Genomic DNA, 25,320 nt, shown 5'->3' on the forward strand with positions numbered 1-25,320 from the left:
TGGGTGTAATTGCCTCTCTTTCCTGCAGCGTGAGGACGCGTTGGGGCCACATTACGCATGCGCAGTCTTCGAACCTGATCGGAAGGTTTCATGGAGAGCGGTCGCCGGAGTCAGCGCGAACCGGCCCTCGGCGCATGCGCCCTCGCGTGCTTCGCGGCCACAGGCGGCAGAGGGGAAGATGGCGGCGGTGGTACAGAATGTGGTGAAGCTGTGAGTGGAACTGTCCCCTCTTCCCCCCCCCATTTCCTCCCTTTTGCTTGCAATGGTACAACCCGAACCTTAGACGAAGTGCGCGCAGGAGGGTTGTTGGGGGAAGAATCCATTCTGCTCGCGGGGGTGTTCCTGACGGGATAATGGAAGGAGAGGGGTTAGCTATTGAATCTCTTTTTTTTCTCCTCTGCTCGTTGCTTAGAACTGAAGCTATATCTTTCAAAAGTGGGTTTAAAAAAGCGGACGGAGTCTGTGTATGTATATATATATATATGTATGTATGTATGTATGTTTGGGGGGGGGGCAAGAAAGCAAAAAGTGTCCCCCACCTTAAAGTTTCAAAAGTGAGGTACGGGATGGGGAAAAAAAAGACCGTCCGGCCACCTCAAGATGCCTTTTAAAGATGAGGAGGAGCTTTTCAGAAAGGGGGAGAAAACAAACCTTTCTTTAAAAAAAAACCGGGCCCCAATTATGAATCTTCTGAGGGGAAATCTCAGGTAAATTCCCCCCCCCCTCAAAAAAAAAAAGGCTTGGATAAAATTCAGTAGATGGTGAGAGGAACTTGTGGAGGCGGGAGAAAAAAAATCCCTTTTATATTATATAATATTTATATTATATAATATAAATATAAATACAATATATTTATATAATGTGTTTAAGGAGTAGGTTTCTGAGGGGAAAAGAGGGAAAACGGAGAGATTAAGATTTTGGGGAGCATCTTCTCCCACCTTGGTAGGTTGGATCACAACTCCCATCATCCTAAACCTGCCCTTTGCTACCACCTATCTTCACCAAACTTCACCAGGGAAATGGGTCGAAATAAATCAAATTTGGGACCGCTTTTTGGAGAAAATGAGTTCTCTCACCCCCCCTCCCCCAAAAAAGGTCAAAATCCTTAATGGAAGTTTGAGGGAAGGTCCTGGATTTCTTTGCTAGGAACCCCACAAAATGGGAAAATAATAGTTTTCCTGGTTCCCCCCCCCTTGTTCTTTAAAGCTTCTACAGTTTTAGAAGAAAAAGTGAAGCTTTTGGAAAGGGAGAATCTCTTTCTATGGGCAAAAAGGAGATTTTTAAAAAAATAATATATATATTTTTAAAATTGGGTTTCGTTGGACAGATAGTCCTCGACTTGCGACCGCAATTGAGCCAAAACTTACAAGTGAGACGGTTTTCAATTGAGTTTTGCCCCCATTTTATGACCCAGTTGTTAAATGAATCACGGCAGTAGGTGATTAGTAACAAGAGTTGTTAAGTGAATCCGGCTTCCCCATTGTCTTTGCTTGTCAGAAGGTCGCAAAAGAGGATCAAATGACACCCCTCCCCCCCCCGACACTGCAACCATCATAAATATGAGTCAGTCGCCCAGCGTCTGAATTTTGATCACGTGACCACGGGGATCACGTGACCACCGGTCGTAAGTGTGAAAAATGGTTGTAAGTCACTTTTTTTCCAGGTCTGTTGTGACTTACAACGGTCACTAAATGAACTGTTGTAAGTCGAGGACTGCCTGTATAGAGGGGGTTGGACTTGAAGACCTCATAAGGTCCCTTCCAACTCTGTTGTTCTGTTCATTTTGACAGCCGCTTGTATAGCCACTCAAAATAATGGTGGAAAGAGAGTTGAGAACAGCTATCTTAAAAATAAAATGGTACAGATTTAACAAGTGCGTTCTTTCCATTTGAAATATCAGTTTGAAGTTGATTTGGGAGAGCTTGTTTCCAGTGAAAAAGTGTTATGAATTTGCAGGTTATGTTGTGTATAGTTTCTCAATCTCCCATAGCCCTCAAATGTTCCTGACTTGGTTAGGGAAAGTGAAGAGAATTACATATAATGCATTGATATTCCATCTTCCAAAACCAAATTAGATGATTGGGAACCCTCTTATATTTTTTTGTGTGAGGCAAACCATCATAACATCCCACCCACTGCTTTTTATAGGAATTGGTTTGGGATGAGAAAGGCAGGATATTAAAAAAAAAAAACCCTCTTAACCCATGAAACAGACGGTTGGACTGGAAATATTTGAGAGAAATAAAAACTTACCATATGGAAGGAGATGGAGGGACACAGTTGGACGGCAGCAATTTCCCTATAGAAAAATACATTGATTCTTTTGAAAGGGTGCTGCATTTTGGCCTTGGAAAGAAGAGGAACTGAAATGGTTGGAATCCTCGAATTAATGAAGGTTTGGGCAGAATTGTAAAAACAGTCATCCTACTCAGGTATTTCTGAATGCTGTGAAGAATTGCAGTAGAGATGGTTAAAACCAGGAGCTTTGTGTGTTATCCCAAATTTCTGAACAAAACTATTTGTTGAGGAAATTGTGGGTCCTAACTGAGACAAGGTCATTTTGTTTGTGTGTGTGTGTGTTGTGTTGATAAATTTCTTTAAAGCTGTTTCAGTTGATAGTTGATGATCAAGATTGAATATAAAACACTGTAAACATAGTGGGATTCTGATTTAACTAGTTAATTTTCTCTCCCTCTCTTTGGTTTCCTCCCCAGACAGCAAAGTTGTAATGTTACTTTCTTTCAAGCAAGTTGCATTGTTTTCTGTACCCTCCTTCAGCTTTTTTAGTGTGTGGCAAGGTTTAAACATTGAAATTACTATAATTATGGACTGTTCAATTAGAGAGGCTTCATTGCTGCTGCACCGCAGATTTTTAAAGAACAAGGGTAAAATGTAAGCTGTGTACTCTTAGATATTTCTGCATTCTTTTCTCTTAGAAGTTTCCACCATAAGCCTCTTTGCTAATGGATTTATTGAATAGAATTGGGCATTTTCTTTCTTCGGTGAATTTACTACATTGAAAGACAGTTGCCATATATACAATACCAGCTCCACAGGTGCTTCTTTTGTTCTGAAGAAAGTGGGGGGGGGGGAAGCTTAAACCCATGCTTATAATTTGAATTTCAAACCAGCCTCTTCGCATTTAATTATGACAATATCTGCGAAGGGCCAGCTGTGTGAATGAAATACAATATTTGCAATCTGTCAAAAGATCTATCCTGCTGGGGTGGTTTCTTGTAATGCTTAGGAAGTGAGATCATCCATCTATAGTTTCCTGGATTAAATGGAGGCAGGTTCATCATCAGAGTAAGCGATAATGGGATGCACTTACCGTAAAGTATGATGAGTGAATCAAGATGATATAACTTCAACAATCATGCTTTTAAAAAATAGCTTTATGTTAACATTCAAACTCATTTAGGGCCTCCCAGAGAAGTAATTCAAGCAGGGTTCCTAAAGATGAGTGCAGATTCTCTCAAAAGGTGGGGCTGATCTGTACTTTTCAATGTGAAAGAAAATTACAGAAGGGTTGTAGCCAGCCCATGTTCAACTGAGTTGTAATTATCATCATCATCATCCTCTTTTAATGAGCCCATAATCCCTTGCGGAGTGGAGTCTGGACAACTGAATGGAGTTAGCAGAGTGTTTACTGGCCAGATGCCCTTCCTGTATTTACAGACCCCTCACATCCTGGACATAAACTGTTTCAACTCCTACCCTCAAAACGATGCTATAGAGCACTGCACACCAGAACAACTAGACACAAGAACAGTTTTTTCCCCGAAGGCCATCACTCTGCTAAACAAATAATTCCATCAACACTGTCAGACTATTTACTGAATCTGCACTACTATTAATCGTTTCATAGTTCCCATTACCAATCTCTTTCCACTTATGACTGCATGACTATAACTTGTTGCTGGCAATCCTTATGATTTATATTGATATATTGACCATCATTTGTGTTGTAAATGTTGTACCTTGATGAACGTATCTTTTCTTTTATGTACACTGAGAGCATATGCACCAAGACAAATTCCTTGTGTGTCCAATCACATTTGGCCAATAAAATTCTATTCTATTCTATTCTATTCAATGCGGAGTTTTTTTCAGCAGATATATTCTCAGGATGCCCAGAGAGAGAAATATCTCCCTCTGTCTAGGATTGAACTCACAGCCTCCTGATTGTGAGGCGAGAACTCCACTTCTAGGCCACAGCACCACAACTCAGTTGTAATTACGTTTAAATGAAATCAAATAAAATTTTTGCTGAATTTTGCTTCCAACTTGTCCCTTTATATTAAAACATTCTCCCCCCTGCCACCCCCCCCCAAAAATTCACACTGTCATACTACAGAAAGACATTTCATTAACGGTGTCCCTCCCAATCTTTTGTCCTAGCCTTGGTGAACAATATTACAAGGATGCAATGGAGCAATGTCACAATTATAACGCCCGGCTGTGTGCCGAAAGGAGTGTCCGATTACCTTTCCTGGATTCGCAGACCGGGGTGGCGCAGAGTAACTGCTACATTTGGATGGAGAAGCGGCACAGGGGACCAGGTGGGGCATCAGGATGGCCTATGAAAACTTGGGCTCTACCCAGGATGTCAATTCCATGATGTCACTTTCGGGCGGCAGCTTTCCTGCTTCAGTTCATTCAGCATGAATTAGTGCTGGTATAGACTAAAAATATTCTATTTTTTATGTTATTTATTAAATTTATATCCTGCCCATCTGGCTATCAAGTAACTCTGGGCAACTTAATGATTCTTGCAAAGAGAGCTGCCGGAAGTGTTCAGTACTCCAAACTAGAAGAGTTTGCTATGAAAAACTTTATAAGTTTTTTATACACATATATGCTTCCCTCCCCCCAATTTTATATATAAACTGAATAATTAAGCAGACTTTGATATCCTCTTTTTCTGTTGTTGAAAGGTTTGGCATCTGGCCAGCTCTATTCTTACCCGGCTCGACGTTGGCGGAAAAAACGCCGTTCCCATCCTCCAGAGGATCCAAGACTTTCTTTCCCTACCATTAAACCAGGTTTGCCTTGTCTGTATTGTACGAAGTTTTAAATTTCTATGATTACAGATGGAATCACAGCAGAGCTTTTCGCCTGGCCGAAATGATCATTCAGGCATACATTACAGAATTTGTAATTGTCCAGGCAAATTCCGGGGTAATTTGGACCGGTAGATGGGCTTCCTGAGGATGAGAACTCTGTAGTTCTAAATCAGCCACAGAAAAGTACCTTTGTATCATGTTACTTGTATACTAATGGACCAACAGGACAGCCAGACATTTTAAAAATGTCAGGTTGCAAGTAAGAATTTCCATGCAGATCCAACATTAAAGGTGACAGAAGAGATCATGTAATTCTTGTGTTAGGACCTAATAGATTTCTGCATTGGCCTGTGGTGCCCGTCAGACTTTCCTTAGGTTATTTGGCCAAGGTAATGGAAGTTTAGATTGAGAGGTCCTTGATGCTCTCTGAGCTTGGTGGTTTTCTTGCAGACATTTCATGACCCAACTAGGGAACATCATCAATGCTAAAAAGGAGGGAGGGGTGGAAGGAGGAGAGGACTATGGGGTCCTTGGTGCTCTCTGAGCTTGGTAGTTTCCTTGCAGACGTTTTCCTTACCCAAACTTGGTAACATCATCAATGTTGTTACCTAGGTTGGGTCATGAAACAGCTGCAAGAAAACCATCAAGCTCAGAGAGCACCCTTTCATTTCAACCCGAAGTTACAAATATTCTCCTTTATCGGCAGTTTGGATTCTTTGTCTTAATGGCATTAAGACAATGAAATCTCTGTTTTTGGCAGACACTGAGCAGGCCCTAAAGAAAGAAGGCTTAATCTCTCAAGATGGCAGCAGTTTGGAGGCCCTCTTAAGGACAGACCCCCTTGAGAAACGCAGCTTGCCTGACCCTCGTACCGATGAAGACAGCCTCAGCGAGTTCCCTGTTGCCAATAGCCGCACCCGGAAGGTAGTGTAGAGAATGGCAGCCTGTGGTAAAATAAAACATCTCTCCTTTGAAAGATGCTCATGTATAGAACATATTGTTCTCCTCTTTCTTTCTTTCTTTCTTTCTTTCTTTCTTTCTTTCTTTCTCTTCCTTCCTTCCCCCTCCCTCTCTTTTTCTCTTCTTTCCTTCCCCTCCCCTTCCCTTCCTGCTTTGTTATCACCACCCAAGTGTTGCTCTAGCCAGCAAAGGAAAATTATTTAAAATTAAAAAGTCTTAATACAAAGCTGCCAAGAATAAATCATTTGTATTTTATTTTATTAACTTCATATGCTACCCATCTCCCTGTCAGGCGACTCTTTTGTCTCTCAGGCTGAGGGCTGTATAGGAGAACTCTCCGGCCTCTTCCCCTTGAGAATAGTGACGTGGAACTCCTGGTGGGAGAGGGATTAGAAATGGATCACCCCTCATTCCTTTCCGGGTGCTGTTGCCTGGGATCCTGTAGAGAATCCAGAGCTTCTTTTTAGACTCCTTTCCCCTTGGTTCGTGCTGGTCGTTAACATTCAGTGCAAAGAGATGCAGAGTCCTCGGACGAGGATTCTACGACTTACGACTTCGACTGAACGACCGCAACTGAGCCCGGAATTTCTGTTGCTTAAGCGAGAAAATTGTTAAGTGAGCTTCGTCCCGTTTCGCCACCTTCCTTGCCGCAGTTGTTAAACGAATCCCTGCAGTTCCTAAGTTACTCTCACGGTTGTAAAGCGAATCTGGCTTCCCCCATAAACCTCACTCGTCAGAAGTTCATAACATGACCCCGGGGACATTGGCAACCGTCATAAATGTGGGTCAGTTGCCAAGCATCCGAACTTTGATCACGTGACCATGGGGATGCTGCAATGGCGGTAAGTGTGAAAAACAAGTCCCTTTTTTTTCAGTGCCGTTGTAACTTCCAAGCAGTCACTAAATGAACCGTGGTAACTTGAGGTCTTCCTGTATTGAGCCACTAGGGGGAATAAGGAAAACCACACCATACAAATACGCTGCTTCCATCATATTTTTATTTTATTTTATTTTTTTATTTACATTTATATCCCGCCCTTCTCCGAAGACTCAGGGTGGCTTACAATGTATAAGGCAATAGTCTCATTCTATTTGTATATTTACAAAGTCAACTTATTGCCCCCCCCCAACAATCTGGGTCCTCATTTTACCTACCTTATAAAGGATGGAAGGCTGAGTCAACCTCGGGCCGGGCTTGAACCTGCAGTAATTGCAGGCTGCTGTGTTCTAATAACAGGCTTCTTAACAGCCTGAGCTATCCCGGCCCTCAAATATCATATATTTGAGAGAGCGCACAAAATATTCGATGGATTAAAAAAAAACAAAAAACCCTAGCGGTGCAGTGGCAATATCCTGGATCCTATTTAAGCCCTATTTTATCGTTCAGGCTGTGCAGGTAGTCCTTAACTTACGACCACAATTGAGCCCAAAATTTCTGTTGTTAGGTGAGATGTTTGCTAAGTGAGCTTCGCCCCATTTTACGACCTTACTCCCTTCAGTTGTTAAGTGAATCACTGCAGTTGATAAAAGTTAGTAACCCGCTTGCCAAGCGAGCCTGCCGTCCACATTGACTTTACTTTTCAGAAAGTCGCACAAGGGGATCACGTAACCCCCGGGACGCTGCGATCGTCAGAAATATGAACCAGTTGTCAAGCATCTGAATGTAAATCACGTGACCATGGGGATACCGAAAAGGTCGTAACTGAAAAAATGTCCAGGAATCAGTGCCGTTGTAACTTTGAACAGTCACTAAACGAACGGTTGTAAGCCAAGGCCTGCCTGTATCTGCTTTTGGATTCAGAACCTGCACTGAAAATGGTCCCTGACTGAGCAAGAACGTTGTTGCTCTTAGCATTTCTCTTTGCACAACTGCTTGCAAACGGGGCTTGCCTGGTTCTTAACAGCGAAGCTATCAATGCATTGGTTGACGAGACAAAGTGGGGGTTGCTATCAGCCAGCTTGTCACAGAACCCGACACCCACAGAGCTGTGATTTCACAGGAATATTCCTTTGGATGAACCAAAAACGTCTGTTTCTCACAGCTTTTTGCGTCCTTTTCTTTTGTTTTCAGCGAATCCTGGAACCGGATGACTTCCTGGATGATCTGGATGATGAAGATTACGAGGAAGACACCCCGAAACGACGAGGCAAAGGAAAGGCCAAGGTAGGGGGTTATATTTCAACTCCTGTGGGCTCACTGAATCTTACATAGGCTTCTCTCATGCAGAGTAAAGGGGGCCTCTGAACACTTTAGGCGAGGACTAGAATAGAGCAGAGCTGGAAGGGACCTTGGAGATCTTCTAGTCCAGCCCCCTGTTCAAGCAGGAGAACCTATACCATTCCAGACAAGTGACTATCCAATCTCTTCTTAAAAACCTCCAGTGATGGAGTGCCCACGACTTCTGGTGGAAAGCTGTTCCACTGGTTAATTGTCCTCACTGCTAGAAAGTTTCTCCTCAGTTCCAGGTTGCTTCTCTCTCTGATTAGTTTCCATCCATTGTTTCTTGCCTTGCTTTCTGGTGCTTTGGAAAATAAATTGACTCCCTCTTCTTTGTGGCAGCCCCCTCAAATACTGGACTACTGCTATCATGTCACCCCCCTAATTCTTCTTTTCCTGCAGACCCAAATCCTACAGCCGTTCTTCATATGTTTTACTCTCCAGGCCTTTGATCATCTTAGTTGCTTTTCTGTGAACTTTTTCCAAAGCCTCAACATCTTTTTTGTAGTATGGTGACCAAAATTGGTTGCAGTATTCCAGGTGTGGCCTTACTAGGGTTTTAGGAGATACCGAAAGTGTCCTAAAAAGGGACATGGTGGCTCAGTGGCTAAGATGCTGAGCTTTTCGATCGGAAGGTCAGTGGATCAAATCACTAGTTCCGCGTAATGGGGTGAGCTCCTGTTCCTTGTCCCTTGTCCCAGCTTCTGCCAATTTAGCAGTTTGAAAGCACGTAAAAAATCCAAGTTGAAAAATAGGGACCACCTTTAGTGAGAAGGGAACAGTGTTCCATGCGCCTTTGGCGTTGAGTCATGCCAGCCACATGACCACGGAGACGTCTTCGGACAGCGCTGGCTCTTCGCCTTTGAAACAGAGATGAGCACTGCCCCCTAGAGTCGGGAACCACTAGCACATATGTGCGAGGGGAACCTTTACCTTTTTAAAGGGTCCCAAAAGCCATTAGCTGGGTGCAAGTGTTACTCGGAGCATATAAAAATCAAAATCCTGAGAGTCTTGGTTAATCCAGGTTATTATTACCTGCCATCTGAAAAAGATCTTAGAGTGGTTTAGAGAAATGAATAAATATTTTAAGACTGTTGCAAACATCTTTCACTGGGTGGCAGCCTTGGTCTGCATATTTTCTTAGTGTGATTAGCAGAACTAACCACCTACATGCAAGTAGTCCTCGCTTAACGCTCATTGGGACTGACAACTCTGCCCCTAAGCAGAGTCGCTACATGAGGAAATCTCATGACCATAACTGTGCTTCTTGACTGAAAGCAGACAAGACAATTCAGTTTCCTATCTTCATCTTTTGTTTGCCTCCTAACCCTTCCCCTCTCCTTTGGAATGCCCAGATGCTTGCTTTTACTGTCTTGTACCCATTGAAGGCAATGTGATTGCATTGGCAGCCTGGGGGCTGGGAGCTGTGGGCATGCTACACAAACAGCTGCTTCTTCTAGTGCCCTATCGGTCATTGGACGCTGGCGATCATGTTGGCGATCCTATTTTTATCAACAGCCGCACAAAAAAGTGCTGCAGAGTTTTATCCAAACCGGTCCCTTAGATTTTGAAGCCGTGATGTTCTTCTTCTGCCTGGACCTCGTTTGCCTTCAATCTTTCCTTGAAGATTGGGTTAAGTGAAGGATGCCGTATTTTTCCGGGTGTCACATCACATATCCGAAATATTCTAACGTTCGCTTTTTTATGGTTTTGATGATTTCCCTTGGCTTTCCCAGGCGGCTTATCACCTCCTTGTTTCTGATTTTATCAACCCAGGTTATACGTAACAGCCGCCTGTAAATCCACATTTCAAATGCTTCTAGTCTCTTCAAGTGGTTTTCTGTCCGAGACCAACTCTCCGCTCCATAGATGTAACATCTGACAAGCCTCATTTTCAGTCTTAGGCTTATGTCGTGACTGCAGAAGACCAAACAGCTTACTCTCTTCAAACCCCTTCTCTTCAATCTCTCCGCTCTGCGAGGGGGGAGGGAGAACCACAAATCAGATACAGTACAATGCATACTTAACTGGAATGCGGTTCCGTCTTGGATTTTACTTCTTCCTCCAAACCCAGAAAGAAACCATACTGTGCAATCTACCTTCAATTTTTATTAAAAAAAAAAATCTAATTTCCTTGTAGGGTAAAGGAGTTGGGAGCGCTCGGAAAAAGCTGGACGCTGCCATTTTGGAAGACAGAGACAAACCTTATGCATGTGACAGTGAGTAAGAAGGCGAGCCGGGTTGTAGTAAACGGCTTCTCGGTTTTACTGGTGTGTAAGCCAGGAGTAGCTCCTGGCGTTAGGATGAGGTTGCGTGCAATTGCCCTGGTGGGGGTCTCTTGGGAAGAGGTGCCACAGGCTGGCTACGCCCACCTCCTTTTATTTGGCCCCCTGTTAACCGTGCCGTGGGCCGAGAGCCGTTTGGGGTGAGCCGAAATACATCATTTATCACGCAGTTTGTAGTGGGTAATATATCTTTACCCAACTTCAAAAAAAATATATGGCAGTTTTGCCTGATGAAGAGGATTCCCCCCCCCCCAGTTTTGCCCCGATGAGGAGTTCAGTGAGACGCAGAGACACTCAGCATTGTCCAATTCTCTGCTTCCTGAAGTTGGCTCCCTTTAGAGAGCATCTTGGAAACAGATTCGCTTCTGAGTTGGGGGTCTTCGCTGTGCCTTTTTCCGTCCCACCAGTGGGATTCTGGGAAAAGTTCTAACCCATTTCTCCTGGCAGATCCTGCAATTGGATCTCACACACGCACACAGCAAAGGGAGGAGAAGCTGTCTTACTCTAGGATTTTCTTCTTCCTTTTTTTTTTGGATAGTCTTACTTGTATCTTGTTGCACCTCACACGCAAACCCCAGAGTTATGGTAGACAGCGTCTCCTTTGGCTCCACATTTCACAACTGTTTGATCTTTGACCTCTTCCCTGGACACCGATTTGCAAAGAAAAAGGAAAAAAAAAATGCCCATGAAACCTTGGTGATTAATGGAAAAGTTGGGAGTGAAGGGCCGATTGGCAAGACCTTTCCAAAGGGCAAATCATGAATTCCTGAAATTTCTTTTCTTTTCTCTCCTCCTTTACTCTCCTGTAAGAATTTTATACTGGCCTCTCTTAATTTGAAATAACACCAGTTGACTTTTTATTTTTCTCTCCTCCTTTTTTAATCGCTCTGTACAGCTGACTTGTGTGCATGTTATGTGTGTGACCTTACAGACTGCCTTCACCTTTCTCTCATTCTCTTTCTGTGTTTCAGATAGTTACAAACAAAAGCATACCTCGAAACCTCCTGACCGAGGTATTCCATTCTTTCTGTCTTGCTGTTTAATTTCCTCCTGATCTTGTTCTTCTGAAATGTTCGTTTTTTAAAAAAAACACTTTTTCCTCTCCTCCCCCCTCCCTTTTTTTTCCTTTTCAAAAACAAAAAACAAAACCACAACCCTGGGTCTTCTCGTGCAGAGTGCCAAAAATCCCTCCCTTCCGATGATACCTACTTTGGTTTTATGTATGTGACATATTGAGAGGTTGGGTGGGGGGAGAAACATGCATTTGTGCACGAATTGTGCGTTTGGGAAAGATACAAATTCTTTTGAAGTGTGGTGGTGAATGTTGAATTGAGAATTCGACGTTTTCGTCTAGAAGGAGGACGGATTTGAGATAGAGGCCAAAGAGAAACGGGTTTCTGGGGAATTCTGGGAGTTGAAGTCCACACTGCTGTAGAGCATAACCGGCTGTGGCAAACCCCCAGCATCAATTCCTACCAGCTGCAATTCCAAATCTGCCCCGCCAGACGTTGGACGTGGCAAGGAGCTCGCCTTTACTTTCATCATTGCTAGAATCTGTAAATTCTGTTTAATACACCAATTATCTCGTTTGGTATTAAGAGGGAGAATTGTTTTTCTACCGGCCTGCTGGGCCGATGCCCCATGGAGTGTGTGGGGGGGGGTAGCACCTGAGTTGGAACTTTGCCTTCTCCAGCTGAGGAGACTTGTTAGCACAGGAACAGGGCAAAAGGTCTTCAGGTTTTGTAAATTCTGTTAATAATAGCCCAATGCCTGGGTCTTCGGTCTTCATTCTGTTCATTAGGTGACCTCTGAGCTATTTGCTGGAGAAGATCTTTTTTTTTCTCAGCGGCCCAGGTGATCCTAGATAACCAGTTGGATTTCTGTTGGATCTGTTGGAAATCTGGTGATTTCAGCAAAAAAATGGAAAGGCTCAATGCTGGCAGACTGTTGGGAATCCAGTTAGTCCTCCACTTGTAACTATAATTGAGGCCAAAATGTATGTTGCCAAGTGAGGAATTTGTTAAATTGGAGTTTTGCCCCCATTTTACGACTTTTCTCGCCACAGTTGTTAAGGGAATCGTTGCAGTGGTTAAGTTAATAACCCGGTTGTTAAGTGAATATGGCTCCCCCATTGACTTTGCTTGTCAGAAGGTCACAAAAGGGTTGCAGTGACACCCCCCCCTCCTCAGGACACTGTAACCGTCACAAGTATGAACCAGTCACCAAGCATCCAAATTTTGATCCGTGGCGACCGTGGGGATGTTGCAAGGGTGAAAAACGGTCATAAGTTACCTCTTCCAGTGCCGTCGTAACTCCGAACAGTCCCTGAATGAACTGTTGCAGGCTGAGGACCACCTGCGAAACCAGACCTGCTGACTTTCTCCCTGACAAAGACAGTTCTAGGCCTGAATTCAACGGTTGATAGCGGTAACGAGAGACGGTCCTTGGTCACAGAAATGCAATAGTCAGGATCTGTTCCCCTTCTGCCTTTGCTTCTCTTCTTTGGAAGAGGAAAGAACGGTAAATTTGTAAGTTTGAAGGACAAGGGCTGAGTTTTCCTTTCCCGCCAGCAGATGAACCGAGTCAGATCTTTTTCCATATCCATTTTGGTTGCCGACTTTAGTAGCTGCATAGAGGAGCAGGGCCTACTAGCTCCGGTTCTTTACATAATCAGCTGGGCTTACACAATCCTTAACAGAGCTGTGACTTTTTTCTTCTTGGCAAATTAGATTTTCAGTTGCTGGACAAACACACATACCCACACACACACATTCATGTGTGCACGCACGCATCGTCCATACCGAAACATCCCCGAATTGTGAGACTTACATAGCTCAAGGGATTTGGAAAGGATTTGTTTCTTTTTATCCGCCACCATCTTCCCTCCCACCAGCAGCTCTACTGCTTCCTTCTAAATATGGTCTGTTTTCTTCTTTCTGAGCTTGAGCTGTTTCCAGATTTAGGATGCATTGTTTCGTGGATTAATTTGAGCCACGAAGAAGGTGATGGATTACTTGTTTTCCTTCCCTTGCCTCTGAATATGTTCCTAGCACATTCTAAAGCCAGGAGTCAGTTCTATCAGGTCTTCTTCCTTCCAGTGTTTTGCAGAGAAGGATAGTAAGCAATGAGGAAGGTAACATTTCTGTTGAGGGACGAAAAGAGCAGCTAAAATGTAGCCCAGGCCTCTTTCTGTCGATTGGGGGGTGGGGGTGTCTCCCAATTTGGCAACTCTTAACACTTGTGGAGTTTTAACTCCCAGAATTCCCCAGTCAGCAAGGCTATCTGGGAGTTGAAGTCCACAAGAGTTAAAATTGCCAGGTTTGGAGACCCCTGCTGTAGATAGTTGTGGACTCACTGATGTTGCTAACATTCCTTGGATGGCCTTGATCAGTGATAGTCAACCTGGTCCCTACCGCCCACTAGTGGGCATTCCAGCTTTCATGGTGGGCGGTAGGGGTTTTGTCCGATACTGAAGCACTTTCCTTTTTTTTAAATTTAATTGACTTTTTAAAAAAAATTCATAGCATTATTTAAAAACATTTTTATTAGTTTTCATAAAATTCCCCGTGACAATTTAAATTTCTGAAAATATACTATTTGTATCGCCCGCGCATAAGTTTAGTTCACATTACGTAAGTGAAACTAAATGGCGCTGTAGTGCGACCGCAAACAAAAGACCCTCGTCCCAGAATAGCTCGCGCATTTCCCGCCACATCACCCAGCTGTAACAGACAAGCAGAGCTGGTAGCCGGCGCCCCCCCCAATCCACAATGCGCGAGAGGCATGCGCAGACGACGATACATGGCGCATTACTATGGAACCGGTGGGCGGTTAGAAAATTTTACTACTAACAGAGATACAAAAGTGGGCGGTAGGTATAAAAAGGTTGACTACCCCTGGCCTTGATGGTGGATGTGAGGCAGGCATCTTCCTAATCTTCCAATCCCAGAATTCCCTGCTCTACTAACACCCACCTTTCCTTTTATGATCAGAGTCAAAAAGTGGTTATGTTTGCTTATGCCATGCTTTTCCTTAAATAAGGAGCTAGTTTTAAAACATTACCTATAGAGTCCGTGCTGGGTGCAGAAGGGATTCCCCCGCCCCGTGCCTGGCATGGAAATCCCAGTTAACACTAAAATGCATTAACCAGCGTATAGCTTTTGCACGCTCATTTGCCCAAGCTGGGCTTAAACTGACAGTAATACTGTAAGCTAGAAAACACAAGGCTGCACAGGAGTCCAGGGGGTGGCTTCGTGTTCCAAGCACCACATGAGCCGAAATTTGGCACGAGGAAGAGAACAAAAAGTAGAATCGGGGTAAATTTAAAAAAAAAACAGCCAACCTCCTGCAAGTCTTTTAATTATGAGAAATCTAACAGGGATATAGGCTTAATTATAATAAAATCTAGAAAAGGGATATTTATGAAAAAGAACTTAACAGGGAAGACTGGATTTGGAAAGGGAGAAATGCCAGATCAGGATCATACCTGGGAATTCGGGAGGAAGTGCGTAACGGGTGGAGTCTTGAGTAAATATGCTTATTTTTTTGCCCCAAGACACATCATCCTGCACATGTGGAAGGGCAGAAAAACATCCTCGCTCTCCGTTGATTATCCTTAACCTTTGCTTTTTGGACATCAGATAACATCCGTAGAATTTTAGTCCTCTTGTTTCACGAAAACCAGAGGGTTGAATTTCGTCACCCGTCGTCTGCATGCATTCTGTGGATTGTTTGCAGTGCTGGGTTGAGGTACGGAATGTTGGCCATTCCGTTATTGTGGCCAATCGCTGTTTTTCTTGGGGCCTTGAATGAGCTGCCTGGGGAACTCGCCGAGTCCCCTAGACCAAGGCAGCAGGACAGAAAACTTGGGGGTCGCCGAAGGAATCAGGTTCTGCTCTATGAGAAGAGAGAATCTCTCTCACTCTGCTACCGGCTCTGTGCAACTATAGGCACCCCTTCCACTTCTGTGCAAGTAGTCCTCGACTTACAACCGTAATTGAGCTAGGAATTAAGTCATTGCAGCCGTCATTCGAAGCATCAGGTGACCGGATTCAAAGCTATGATCATTTGTAACAACAGCCATTAAACAAATGCAGCAGTTGTTAAGTCAATCCATTTTTCCCAATGGGTGTTTTTTTTTTGTTGTTTTGTTTTTTGCTGGAAACCAGAAGAAAACACTGAGAAACCAGCCTCCCTCCCCCTCCAAGAAAAGAAAAGTCACCATCGCAGTTGCATGACCGCAGGATGCTGCAAAAGTGCCCTGGTTGCCAAGGGCCCAAAATGTGATCATGTGACCGTGGGGTGGGGGTGTGCAGCTGTCATAACTCCAAAAATAGGTCATAAATAGCTCTGAGGAAGCCTGTCATAATTTTGAACAGTCATTAAGTGGCCAGTTGTAAATGGAGGACTACCTGTTTGGGGAAGCAGGCAAGCAAGGTGCTTTAGGGTGGCAATTTCAGTGAAGGCTGAAGCCCACTGGTGGGTTTTGCTGAGAAGGGACGTGGAGAGAGGGGGTGCTCTTTTACAGCCGGCGTGGCTGTCAACTGTTTCCTTCTGATCCTTTCCTGTTCAGTCTGTGGGAAACGCTACAAGAATCGTCCCGGCCTGAGCTACCACTACGCTCACTGTCACCTGGCAGAAGAAGAAGGGGAGGACAAGGAGGACTCTCAGCCCCCCACGCCCGTCTCACAGAGATCAGAGGAGCAGAAAAGTAAGTGCTGGGATCTTCTTGTCCCTCCCATTGACTTGTTTTGAATCGGGGTGAGGGGGGAGTCCCAGGGCCGGGTTTTCTATGCTGCCATTCAGCCTGATCCCTGTCAATCAGGGCAGAACCTTTGTTCAGCCCTGCTGGTCCTTGCATAACTGAGATCATGGCACAGTCTTGCCGTCAGGTTGCATTTGTCCACAGTGGCATTTGTCACCTTCCACTCCCTCCCTTCCCCAACTCCTCGCTGGCTCTCTTGTTTTGAATCCCCTGCAGTGACCGGAGTCCGAAAGGGGCTCCACCTCTCTTTTGCCCAATTACGCTTATCAGTTGGGAACCTTCTCTAGTGAGGGGGGTTTCTTCCCCCTCAGCCAATTCCCTCGCCCTTCCATTTTCAGAGAAGATCATGGTGCTGCCTTGAGGCCCTCTTCCCAACCGTGAGAATTGACAGGCTACAATTACCAACCATGGATAGAAATGGGCTCTTCAGCTACAGTGGTTTTGAAACTTAAGTGGTGGCAGGAGGGAACCACGCCAAGGTGACCTTCCGAGGTTTAAAAAACAGAAATAACTTGCAATGAATATGTACCGTATTTTTCAGAGTATAAGACACACTTTTTTCCCTCCTGAAAGAGGCTGAAAATTTGTGTGAACCCCGCGCGTGGTGCCCAAAATGGCTACCTAGAACAGCTGCTGCCTTCTCTTAGCCCTTCGGCGTTTGGCCTGCTTTAATCACTGGAGTCACTGGAGCAGCAATTAGAAAAGCAGGCAAAGCACGGAAGATAGTTTCACTCGTGTTGGGGCTGAAAAACAGCTTCTAAAGCACAGCTGATCTTCTGTGCTTTGCCTGCTTTTCTAATTGCTGCTCCCTCCGACGATCAGCTGTGCTTTAGAAGCTCTTTTTAAACCCCAACCAGCCCCAACCTCAAAACCAGAGAGCGAACTAATGTGCTGAAGCTGACCAGGCTAAGGACGCTAGCCAGATGAATCACCTGATAGTCAGAAATATTTTTTTTCCTATTTTCCTCCCCAAAAACTAAGGTGCGTCTTATACTCCAAAAAATACGGTATGTTAGGAAATTTGCTGGGCCCAAGTTGTGTTTTTGATCTCTCAGTTATGCTGCCCAAAGTTTTCTTCGCAGGATTTGCCTCTGTGTGTGTGTGTGTGTGTGTCTTGAGGTTTAGCTGGGCTGCTAAACAGGACAATCCTCTGCCGTGCTTTGAAAGACAAACCCCTTCCTCCCCCCATAGCCAAGAAGGGTCCCGATGGTTTGGCCCTGCCCAATAATTACTGCGACTTTTGTCTGGGGGACTCGAAAATCAATAAGAAGACGGGGCAACCCGAAGAGCTGGTTTCGTGCTCGGACTGCGGGCGATCAGGTATGTGAGCCGATGGGAACCCTCTCTCCCCCTTAGATGCGCCCTTGAGAACAGGACGTGGGGGGGGAGGCTCTCTTTCGCCTTAGCTGTCCACTCGCCAGATAACTCACCCACCTTTCCAAGGGAAAGGGAAAGGTTCCCCTCACACATATGTGCTAGTCGTTCCCGACTCTAGGGGGTGGTGCTCATCTCTGTTTCAAAGCGGAAGAGCCAGCACTATCTGAAGACATCTCCGTGGTCATGTGGCCGGCATGACTCAACGCCAAAGGCGCACGGAACGCTGTTCCCTTCCCACCAGAGGTGGTCCCTGTTTTTCTACTTGCATTTTTTACCTGCTTTCGAACTGCTAGGTTGGCAGAAGCTGGGACAAGTCACGGGAGCTCACCTCGTTACGCGGCACCAGGAATTCGAACTGCTGAACTGCCAACCTTTCGATCAACAAGCTCAGTGTTTTAGCCATTGAGCCATTGTGTCCCTGTTTAGGGCAAGGTGGGTACGTCTTAATGCTGCTTCTCTCTCTCTCTCTCCTCTCTAGGGCACCCATCTTGCTTGCAGTTCACCCCAGTCATGATGGCTGCTGTGAAGACCTACCGCTGGCAGTGTATTGAATGCAAGTGCTGTAACATCTGCGGCACCTCGGAAAACGATGTGAGTGTGCTTTTCCTGTCCTGCCCCCTGGTTCAAGTTGGAAAGAATCTTCTTAGTTCTGCTGCCTTCTTCCTTTTGGGGATAACACACACACACACACCGCTTCCTGTACTCTGGACTTGACCTCTCCCTCTTCCCCACCTCTCATCCTGGATCCTTTTGAAGCCGCCTTCTTATGATGGATTCTCCTAGAACAGGGGTCTCCAACCTTGGCAACTTTAAGACTTGTGGACTTCAACTCCCAGAGTTCAGAGGACTTCAAAACTCCCAGAGCTTTGCTGGCAGAGGAACTCTGGGAGTTAAAGTCCACAAGTCTTAAAGTTGCCAAGATTGGAGACCCCTGTCCTAGAAGACCAAGATTAAACGATATTTAATCACAAAACCTGGATGGCTCTCTTGTTTGCAGCCTGTTTCAAAATGTGGCCTGAATTGGGGCTGGGTGTTCACACAACCCTCCTTTAATTGTTGAAAACTCATTTTCTGGGTTTTTGCTGTACGTTGCATCGTAAATTGAGTGGCTAGAGTTATGCTGGGCTGCTAAAAATTGAACCCAGCCTAAGATCTTGGGGGAGCGCAGCTGTGTAAATTTGCTTCTGGGTGACGATCGTACTGTGAACTTGGCCAGGGTCTAAGAGTGTATCAGTTGCTTGGAGCTTTTTGGTGGGGTGGGGGAAACCCCTCTTAAATTGAACTCAAAACAGGTTGTCTTGAACTCAAAACAGGTTTTTCTAACCTCACCTGGTTTAACCATTCTGAAGAGCCTTCCAAGCATGAGGTCTTTTGCGTGCCGGGAACTGTCACATTTTTGGAGTTCATAAAAAGAAAGGGGTAGTACTTAAGTCCTCTGGGTGTTGTTTTCTCCAGTCCAACAGGAGGGGGGAGTTAAGCAGCCTCCATCTTCATTGTTTCTCCCTCCCCATCTTTCTCAGGACCAGCTGCTGTTCTGTGACGATTGTGACCGTGGTTATCACATGTACTGCCTCACCCCACCTATGTCAGAACCACCAGAAGGTGAGTGCTATTCTGTTCCCCTTCTTGTGGCTCCCCCACCTTTCACCTGGGCGAAATTTTGGAGTTCTGAAGGGCTGTGCAGCCCAGAATTGTTGACCAGCTTCCTTCCTTCCTTCCTTCCTTCCTTCCTTCCTTCCTTCCTTCTTTCTTTCTTTCTTTCTTTCTTTCTTTCTTTCTTTCTTTCTTTCTTTCTTTCTTTCCTTCCTTCCTTCCTTCCTTCCTTCCTTCCTTCCTTCCTTCCTTCCTTCCTTCTTCGTTCCTTCCTTCCTCCCTCCCTCCTTTCCTTTCCTTCCCCTGGCTGCCCTGAAATTGGAGCTCCAGCTCATCAGGAAAGACCCCAGGCCCACTGCTGTGGCTCATTCTCTTTTTAAAATCAAAGTGTGGAAGTTTTACCTTGCGGGTAAGAGACCTGTTCCATTAAGTGTCTCAGTGCCTGTGATGTTCCAAGATGAAATGGCCAGCCCCTGAATGTTATGAAAGAAACAGCATTTTGAAGCCTCAAATCTTCTTGTAGCCCCCAACTTACAAGATTTTTGGCCTTCCATCATGAAACCTCATGAGGTTTCAAGCTGCCCAGCATCATCCTATTGGAGAAATGGCAGCATATAAATTAAGAGAGAATGAAGGAAGGGGAGGAAGGAATTAATTTGAAAAAGGAAAGAAGGAATTTGAAGGGAAGAAAAAGGAAAGAAAGAATTGGAAGGGAAGGAAAGAAGGAAGGAAGGAGTTTAAAAAGGGAAGGAAGGAGTTTTAAAAAGGGGAAGGAAAGAATTTAAAAACGGAAGGAAGGAAGATGTTTAAAAAGAGGAGGGAAATAAGAAATTTAAAAAGGGAAGGAAGGAGTTTAAAAAGGGAAGGAAAGAAGGAATTTAAAAAGAGAAGGAAGGAAGGAAGGAAGTTGAAAATGAAGACATATGTCAACGTGTACTCATACACACCACACCCATGCTGCCATCTTAAAAGATTGCCAACCCTTCCTGTATCACCAAAATGGTGGCTTGTAGCAAGCTCCTTGTTTCCAGAGCCAGGGCTGACTCAGGGATTTGATCAGCGCCTGTTAATTTCAAACAGTCCATTCCTTTTAACATCACTTGACAAGGGAATCGTGAGTCACACTCAGGCCGTGACGGCTCCAATTAAATTAGAGATGCAGAGAAAGTCTTTTGTCTGTGTGTGTCTTCACTCCTGTTGCAACTTGTCTTCTAGCGAGGAGGTGACTCACACAGAACCATCTTGGCTCCATTGCATAGGCCCACACGGTGTGAGCCAAGGCATTGTCCCGTTTAGAAGTTCCTGGAATTAATCTTTACATCTCCAGTTAAACATTAGTTTGGAGGAGGTAACGACCTCTGCCCGAGAATTTGACATATCGATGCCAACCTGGCAGTAATGATTTGCTCATCTCCAGATCCAACCAGCTTACCTTGGATCGCTAGCCCCTATTTCCTGACAGCGAGAACAGTTAATCAGTGGAAGAGCTTACCTCTTGGAATTATGGATGCTCCATCCCTAGAGGTTTTCAAGAAGAGACTGGGTTTGTCTGGGATGGTATCAGGACTCCTGTCTTGGGTAGTGGGTTGGACTAGAAGACCTCCACGGTCCCTCCCAGGCCTGTGACTCTATGAGGACCTCCAAGGTCCCTTCCAGGCCTGTGACTCTATGAAGACCGCCAAGGTCCCTTCCAGGCCTGTGACTCTATGAAGACCGCCAAGGTCCCTTCCAGGCCTGTGACACTAGGAGGACCTCCAAGGTCCCTTCCAGGCCTGTAACTCTATGAAGAGCTCCAAGGTCCCTCCCAGGCCTGGACTGTGAAGAGCTCCAAGGTCCCTTCTAGCCCTGTGACTCTATGATTTACCTCCCATAAGCTGCTACTCTGACCCGAGAATCCTAAAAAAAATGGGAATAGGCAGAGAAAAGGGGAAAGGGACTAAGTCACAATTATAGGTAGTCCTCGACTTACAACAGTTCATTTAGTAGCCCTTTGAAGTTAATAACAGCACTGAAAATAGTGATATTTTTTCACACTTAACGACCGTTGCGGCATCCCCCTGGTTGCATGGTTTATATTCGGATGCTTGACAGCCGACTCGCGTTTATGATGGCTGCGGTGTCCCGGTTTCACGTGACCCCCTTTTGCGACCTTTCCGACGACCAAAGTTCAGGGGTGGGGAGCCACATTCACTTAAGAACCACGAGACTTAAAACACCTGCCGTGATTCATTTAACAACCACGGTCAAGAAAGGTGGTCAAATGGAGCAAAACTCTCTCGAAAAGATTTCTCAACCGGAATTTTGAGTCGTAAGTCAAGGACTACCCTGCACACAGCAGTTTTTTCCCCCCACTAGCTTAAATAACGATGGTTTTCTCCTCCTCGCAGGGAGCTGGAGCTGTCACCTCTGCCTGGATTTGCTGAAGGAGAAAGCCTCGATCTTCCAAAACCAAAACGCCTCCTGATTGCTTCCCGGTCTTCGAAGAGAACCTTCACTTGTCCAGTTTTTCTCTTGGGGGTTTTAATCTTTCTCCTGCCGCCTCCTCCTCCCACTTTGGGTCAGTGTCTCCCTTATTGGTTGGATCACACATCCGCACACAGACACACACACACACACACACACACACATGCACACACCTCTGCCTCATCGTCTCTCCTTCCGCCATTCCCCGCCCTCCCGCCTCCTCTCTGGCAGTTGGGGCTTAAAATCCCTTCCCTCCCCCTTAAACCTTCACCTGAGGATTTTGAGACCCTTTCCTCAAAAATAATAAAACTCTCAGCATCCATGATAGGTTGAGGAGCCCCACAGCTGGCCTGAGAGCATGAATGCTCCTCCTTTTCTCACGTAACACCCCAGCTTGAGGGCTCTTCCTGTACAAACAAGACCGGAAGCAAAAGAAAAACGAGAGGAAAAAAACCCAACAACCTATTGAACGGTCTTATACTGATTTTTCCATCCGCTTCCTCTGTTCAGCCCCATCGCAGTGGTCTGGGCACCCCCAAATCTTCTAAACTCCATTTGTTCCTTCATCCTTGTAAGAAACCTATATTTTACACCCCTTAATGTGGTTCAAAGGTGGCACCACAGCAGCCTTTGAGAGGATCGTGGGTGGCACGGGCGCCCAAATCAAAGGCCATCGTCCAGGCTTGGCACGACAGCAGAGTAACTCGGTTGGCCCCGTTCAAAACGATCATCTCGGACTTTGCCAAATCAGCATCGTGGATGAGTTAGGCAAATCCCGCTCGGTTTTAGATCCAGGGGAAGAGAGCGTATCCATCACTTTCTTCTCCTCGTTTACCAAATTCCTTAAGTATGGGGCCTTTGGGTACCAATCCCTCAGGCGTCGATCCATGTGACGGTGGATTTCAAGATGCTTTCTTCCTCGGGAGGTCCATTTGCGCGTGTGTTGGTGTGTGTGAGGATTTAAAGCTCCATCAGGTGTTTTTTTTTTTTAACACTCCGGCGTTACTCCCTTTCTTCATTCGGGGAGTCTGCTGGGATGTGTAAATTGTGCGGGAGACTTCGAGGGCGGCGGTTCGTTGGGCATCTTTTGGGAGGATGCTGACTCTTAAAGCAGGGGGGGTATCCAACCTTGGCAATTTTAAGAGCTGCGGACTTCAACTCCCAGAATTCCTCAGCCAGCAAAACTGTTGGGAATTCTGGGAATTGATGTCCACAAGTCTTAGCTGGCTGGGGAATGCTGGGAATTGAAGTTCTCCAGTCTTAGCTGGCTGGGGAATTCTGCGAATTGAAGTCCACAAGTCTTAAAATTTGTCAAGGTTAGACGCCACTGCCCTAAAGCTTTGGGCTTATTCAAATAAGCTGCTTTAAGACCTATTTTGAGTCTCCATCTCACCAGAGGCAGGGCCTAGAGTGAGCCACGTCCCTTCTGCGTGCTTTTTCTTCCAACTCTGCTGCTTCCCGGTCCGATGAGACTCAGGGTATTGAACTTCTCTTGCAGGAACAAACCCACTTTTTTCTTTCAATATTTTCCCCCTCGGCCCCCATTTGAGGATTTGGTCTGGCTAACAAGTGATGCTTTTTTAAAAGAAAACAAAAAACAAAAATCTGGATCCTCGCTCCCCTTTTCCTCCCTCCCCTCCAGTGGCAAGGTTTTCTGCAAGATCCCGCCTGCAGAAGGAGAGGCCTTTTTTTCTGGAATAGGGTTTTTGTGTAATATTATACTTGTAATGTGCCTGATTTTTCTAAAGATTGTCTTTAAAACCTACCTCCGACATTCCCTTTCACACGCATCCTTCCGCGTCTTCTCCAAAGGCTCCTTCTCTTCTTCCATCTTTGCCGAAAGCAAGGGGAGACCCAGGACTGCCAAAGCAAATGAGATCTGTGCCCCCTCCCTCTCTCTTTCTCTCTCCCTCCCTCCCTCCCTCCCTCACTGTGTGTCTCTATCTCCTCTCTTTCCCCTCCTCCCCCCCACCGTCTCTCTTCTCTCACTCTTTCCCTCTCTCTCTGTGTCTCTCTTTCCCTCCCTCACTCCTCTCTCTCTTTCTCACTGTGTCTCTTGTCTCTGTCTCTTCTCTCTCTCCTCCTCTCTCTCCCTCTCTCTCCCTCTCTCTCTCTCTCTCTCACTGAGTGTGTCTCTCTCTCTTCTCTCACTCTCTCCCTTCCTCTCCCTCCCTCTCTCTCTCTCTCACTCAGACACTCACTCCCTCTCTTTCTCACTTTGTCTCTTGTCTCTTCTCTCTCTTTCCCCTTCCTTCCTCCCTCCCTCTCTCTGTCTCTCTCTCTTTCTCTCTCTCTCTCTCTGGGGTCTAGTCCACACACATGTGCTGAAGTTTGTTGATGCGAGGTCGAACTTGGCGTCTTTCTCCCTCCCTCCCCTGCTTGGCAGGAGAGGTCAGCCTTCTTGACTCGGTGCCTCGCCCTTTTATCGCTGTGCTTACCTAGGATGATGGGCAGTGGGGGCCCAGCATGCTGGAGGAGACCCAGTAGTGGGAAAGGACAGAGATATGGGTCCTGGTGGGACAGATTTGGCCCACAAGAGAGCCAGGAACAAAGCGACCGCCGGAAGCTTTGACCCACTCACCTTCACTGCCCCACTCAGTCCTTCAGGGGGACTTGAAACTTGAAGACTAATAGGCGTTCCCTTACGGGGAACTCAGTAGGTCTCTTGAGTTACGTGTAGGGGAGAGATAACTATTATTTGTGCACTTAACTTGGCTCTGGATTCCCTTTTAGCTGTAGCCTTTTTTTAAAAAAATTCATTTTAATTCTTTTCTTTCCCCATACCCCAGGGACATGCAAGCGGGGGCTGGCTGGCTGTCAGGCCCCTCCCCGTGCACCAAACAAAGAGAGAAAGTTGTAGAAACGTTTCCCCCGTGGGGTGGGGTGGGGGTTTACATGTCTCATCCCCAGCCCCCCTGGTTGTTAGGTCCTCATTCGAAGCGTCACACCTGTGTCTTAAAAAAAAAAAATAGCTACCCAAATAATAAAAAAAAAAGAAACCAAAACGGCTTCTTGGAACCAGTTTTATGGTAGCCTGGCTCTTTGGCTTGGGGAGGGTTGGGGGGGGGGCTAGTGTGTGAATCTGTTTAGTGCTGCGACATTGTGGGGTTTTCATGCTCAGGTTAGTTCTGTCGGTTTGCAGGGGGTGGGAGGTAGGGCGGGCTGTAATACCTCATTTTTCTCTCTCTCTCTCTCATTGTGACGCCCACAAATAGTTGTGCAGCTTCGCACCTCCTCTGCACCGTGTCCCGATTTCCCCCACTCCCTCATCCCCCTCCCTCTACGAGTACCCGTTCTCCGTTGAGTTGGTCGCTTGGTTTTTCTCCTTCCTTTCCGAGCAATTGATTTGTGCACTCTCTTGATTGCATCTAGGTTTGGAATTTGGGTTTTCTTTTTTTCTTTTCTTTTTTTTTTTAAAGTAAATCTTGAGGTTTTCCATACCTTCCCCCACCCCAATCTTTTATTATTGCAAGTAGAAGCTGAAATATATTTTGGCTCCCTCTCCCCCCTCTCCTCCAATTTTATTTTAAGGCTGTAATAAGCATTAGCTAATAAATACTGCTTTTATTTACTCCTGTGGTGTCGGTCCAACAA

The 25,320-nt window shown here is 45.6% G+C and overlaps 1 protein-coding gene across 7 annotated transcripts; it reads left to right on the forward strand.

The window, feature by feature from the left end:
- Positions 1-25,297, forward strand: DPF2 (double PHD fingers 2). 7 transcript variants are annotated; one of them, XM_058160084.1, is made up of 12 exons: positions 1-210; positions 4,402-4,562; positions 4,938-5,045; positions 5,827-5,990; positions 8,098-8,190; positions 10,385-10,463; positions 11,501-11,542; positions 16,102-16,239; positions 17,485-17,613; positions 18,149-18,261; positions 19,191-19,272; positions 21,651-25,297. In XM_058160084.1, exons 1-12 carry the CDS (start codon positions 179-181, stop codon positions 21,725-21,727), a joined length of 1,218 nt encoding a protein of 405 aa, XP_058016067.1. In that variant the 5' UTR covers positions 1-178; the 3' UTR covers positions 21,728-25,297. The 7 variants fall into 7 exon arrangements, with proteins under 7 accessions (XP_058016067.1, XP_058016071.1, XP_058016066.1 ...); XM_058160085.1 differs by lacking the exon at positions 1-210 and adding an exon at positions 333-464; XM_058160086.1 differs by lacking the exon at positions 1-210 and adding an exon at positions 417-435.
- Positions 25,298-25,320: the final 23 nt, after the last annotated feature.

The sequence above is a fragment of the Ahaetulla prasina genome, chromosome 17, assembly GCF_028640845.1.
Source record: "Ahaetulla prasina isolate Xishuangbanna chromosome 17, ASM2864084v1, whole genome shotgun sequence".
NCBI classification, from domain to species: Eukaryota; Metazoa; Chordata; class Lepidosauria; order Squamata; family Colubridae; genus Ahaetulla; species Ahaetulla prasina.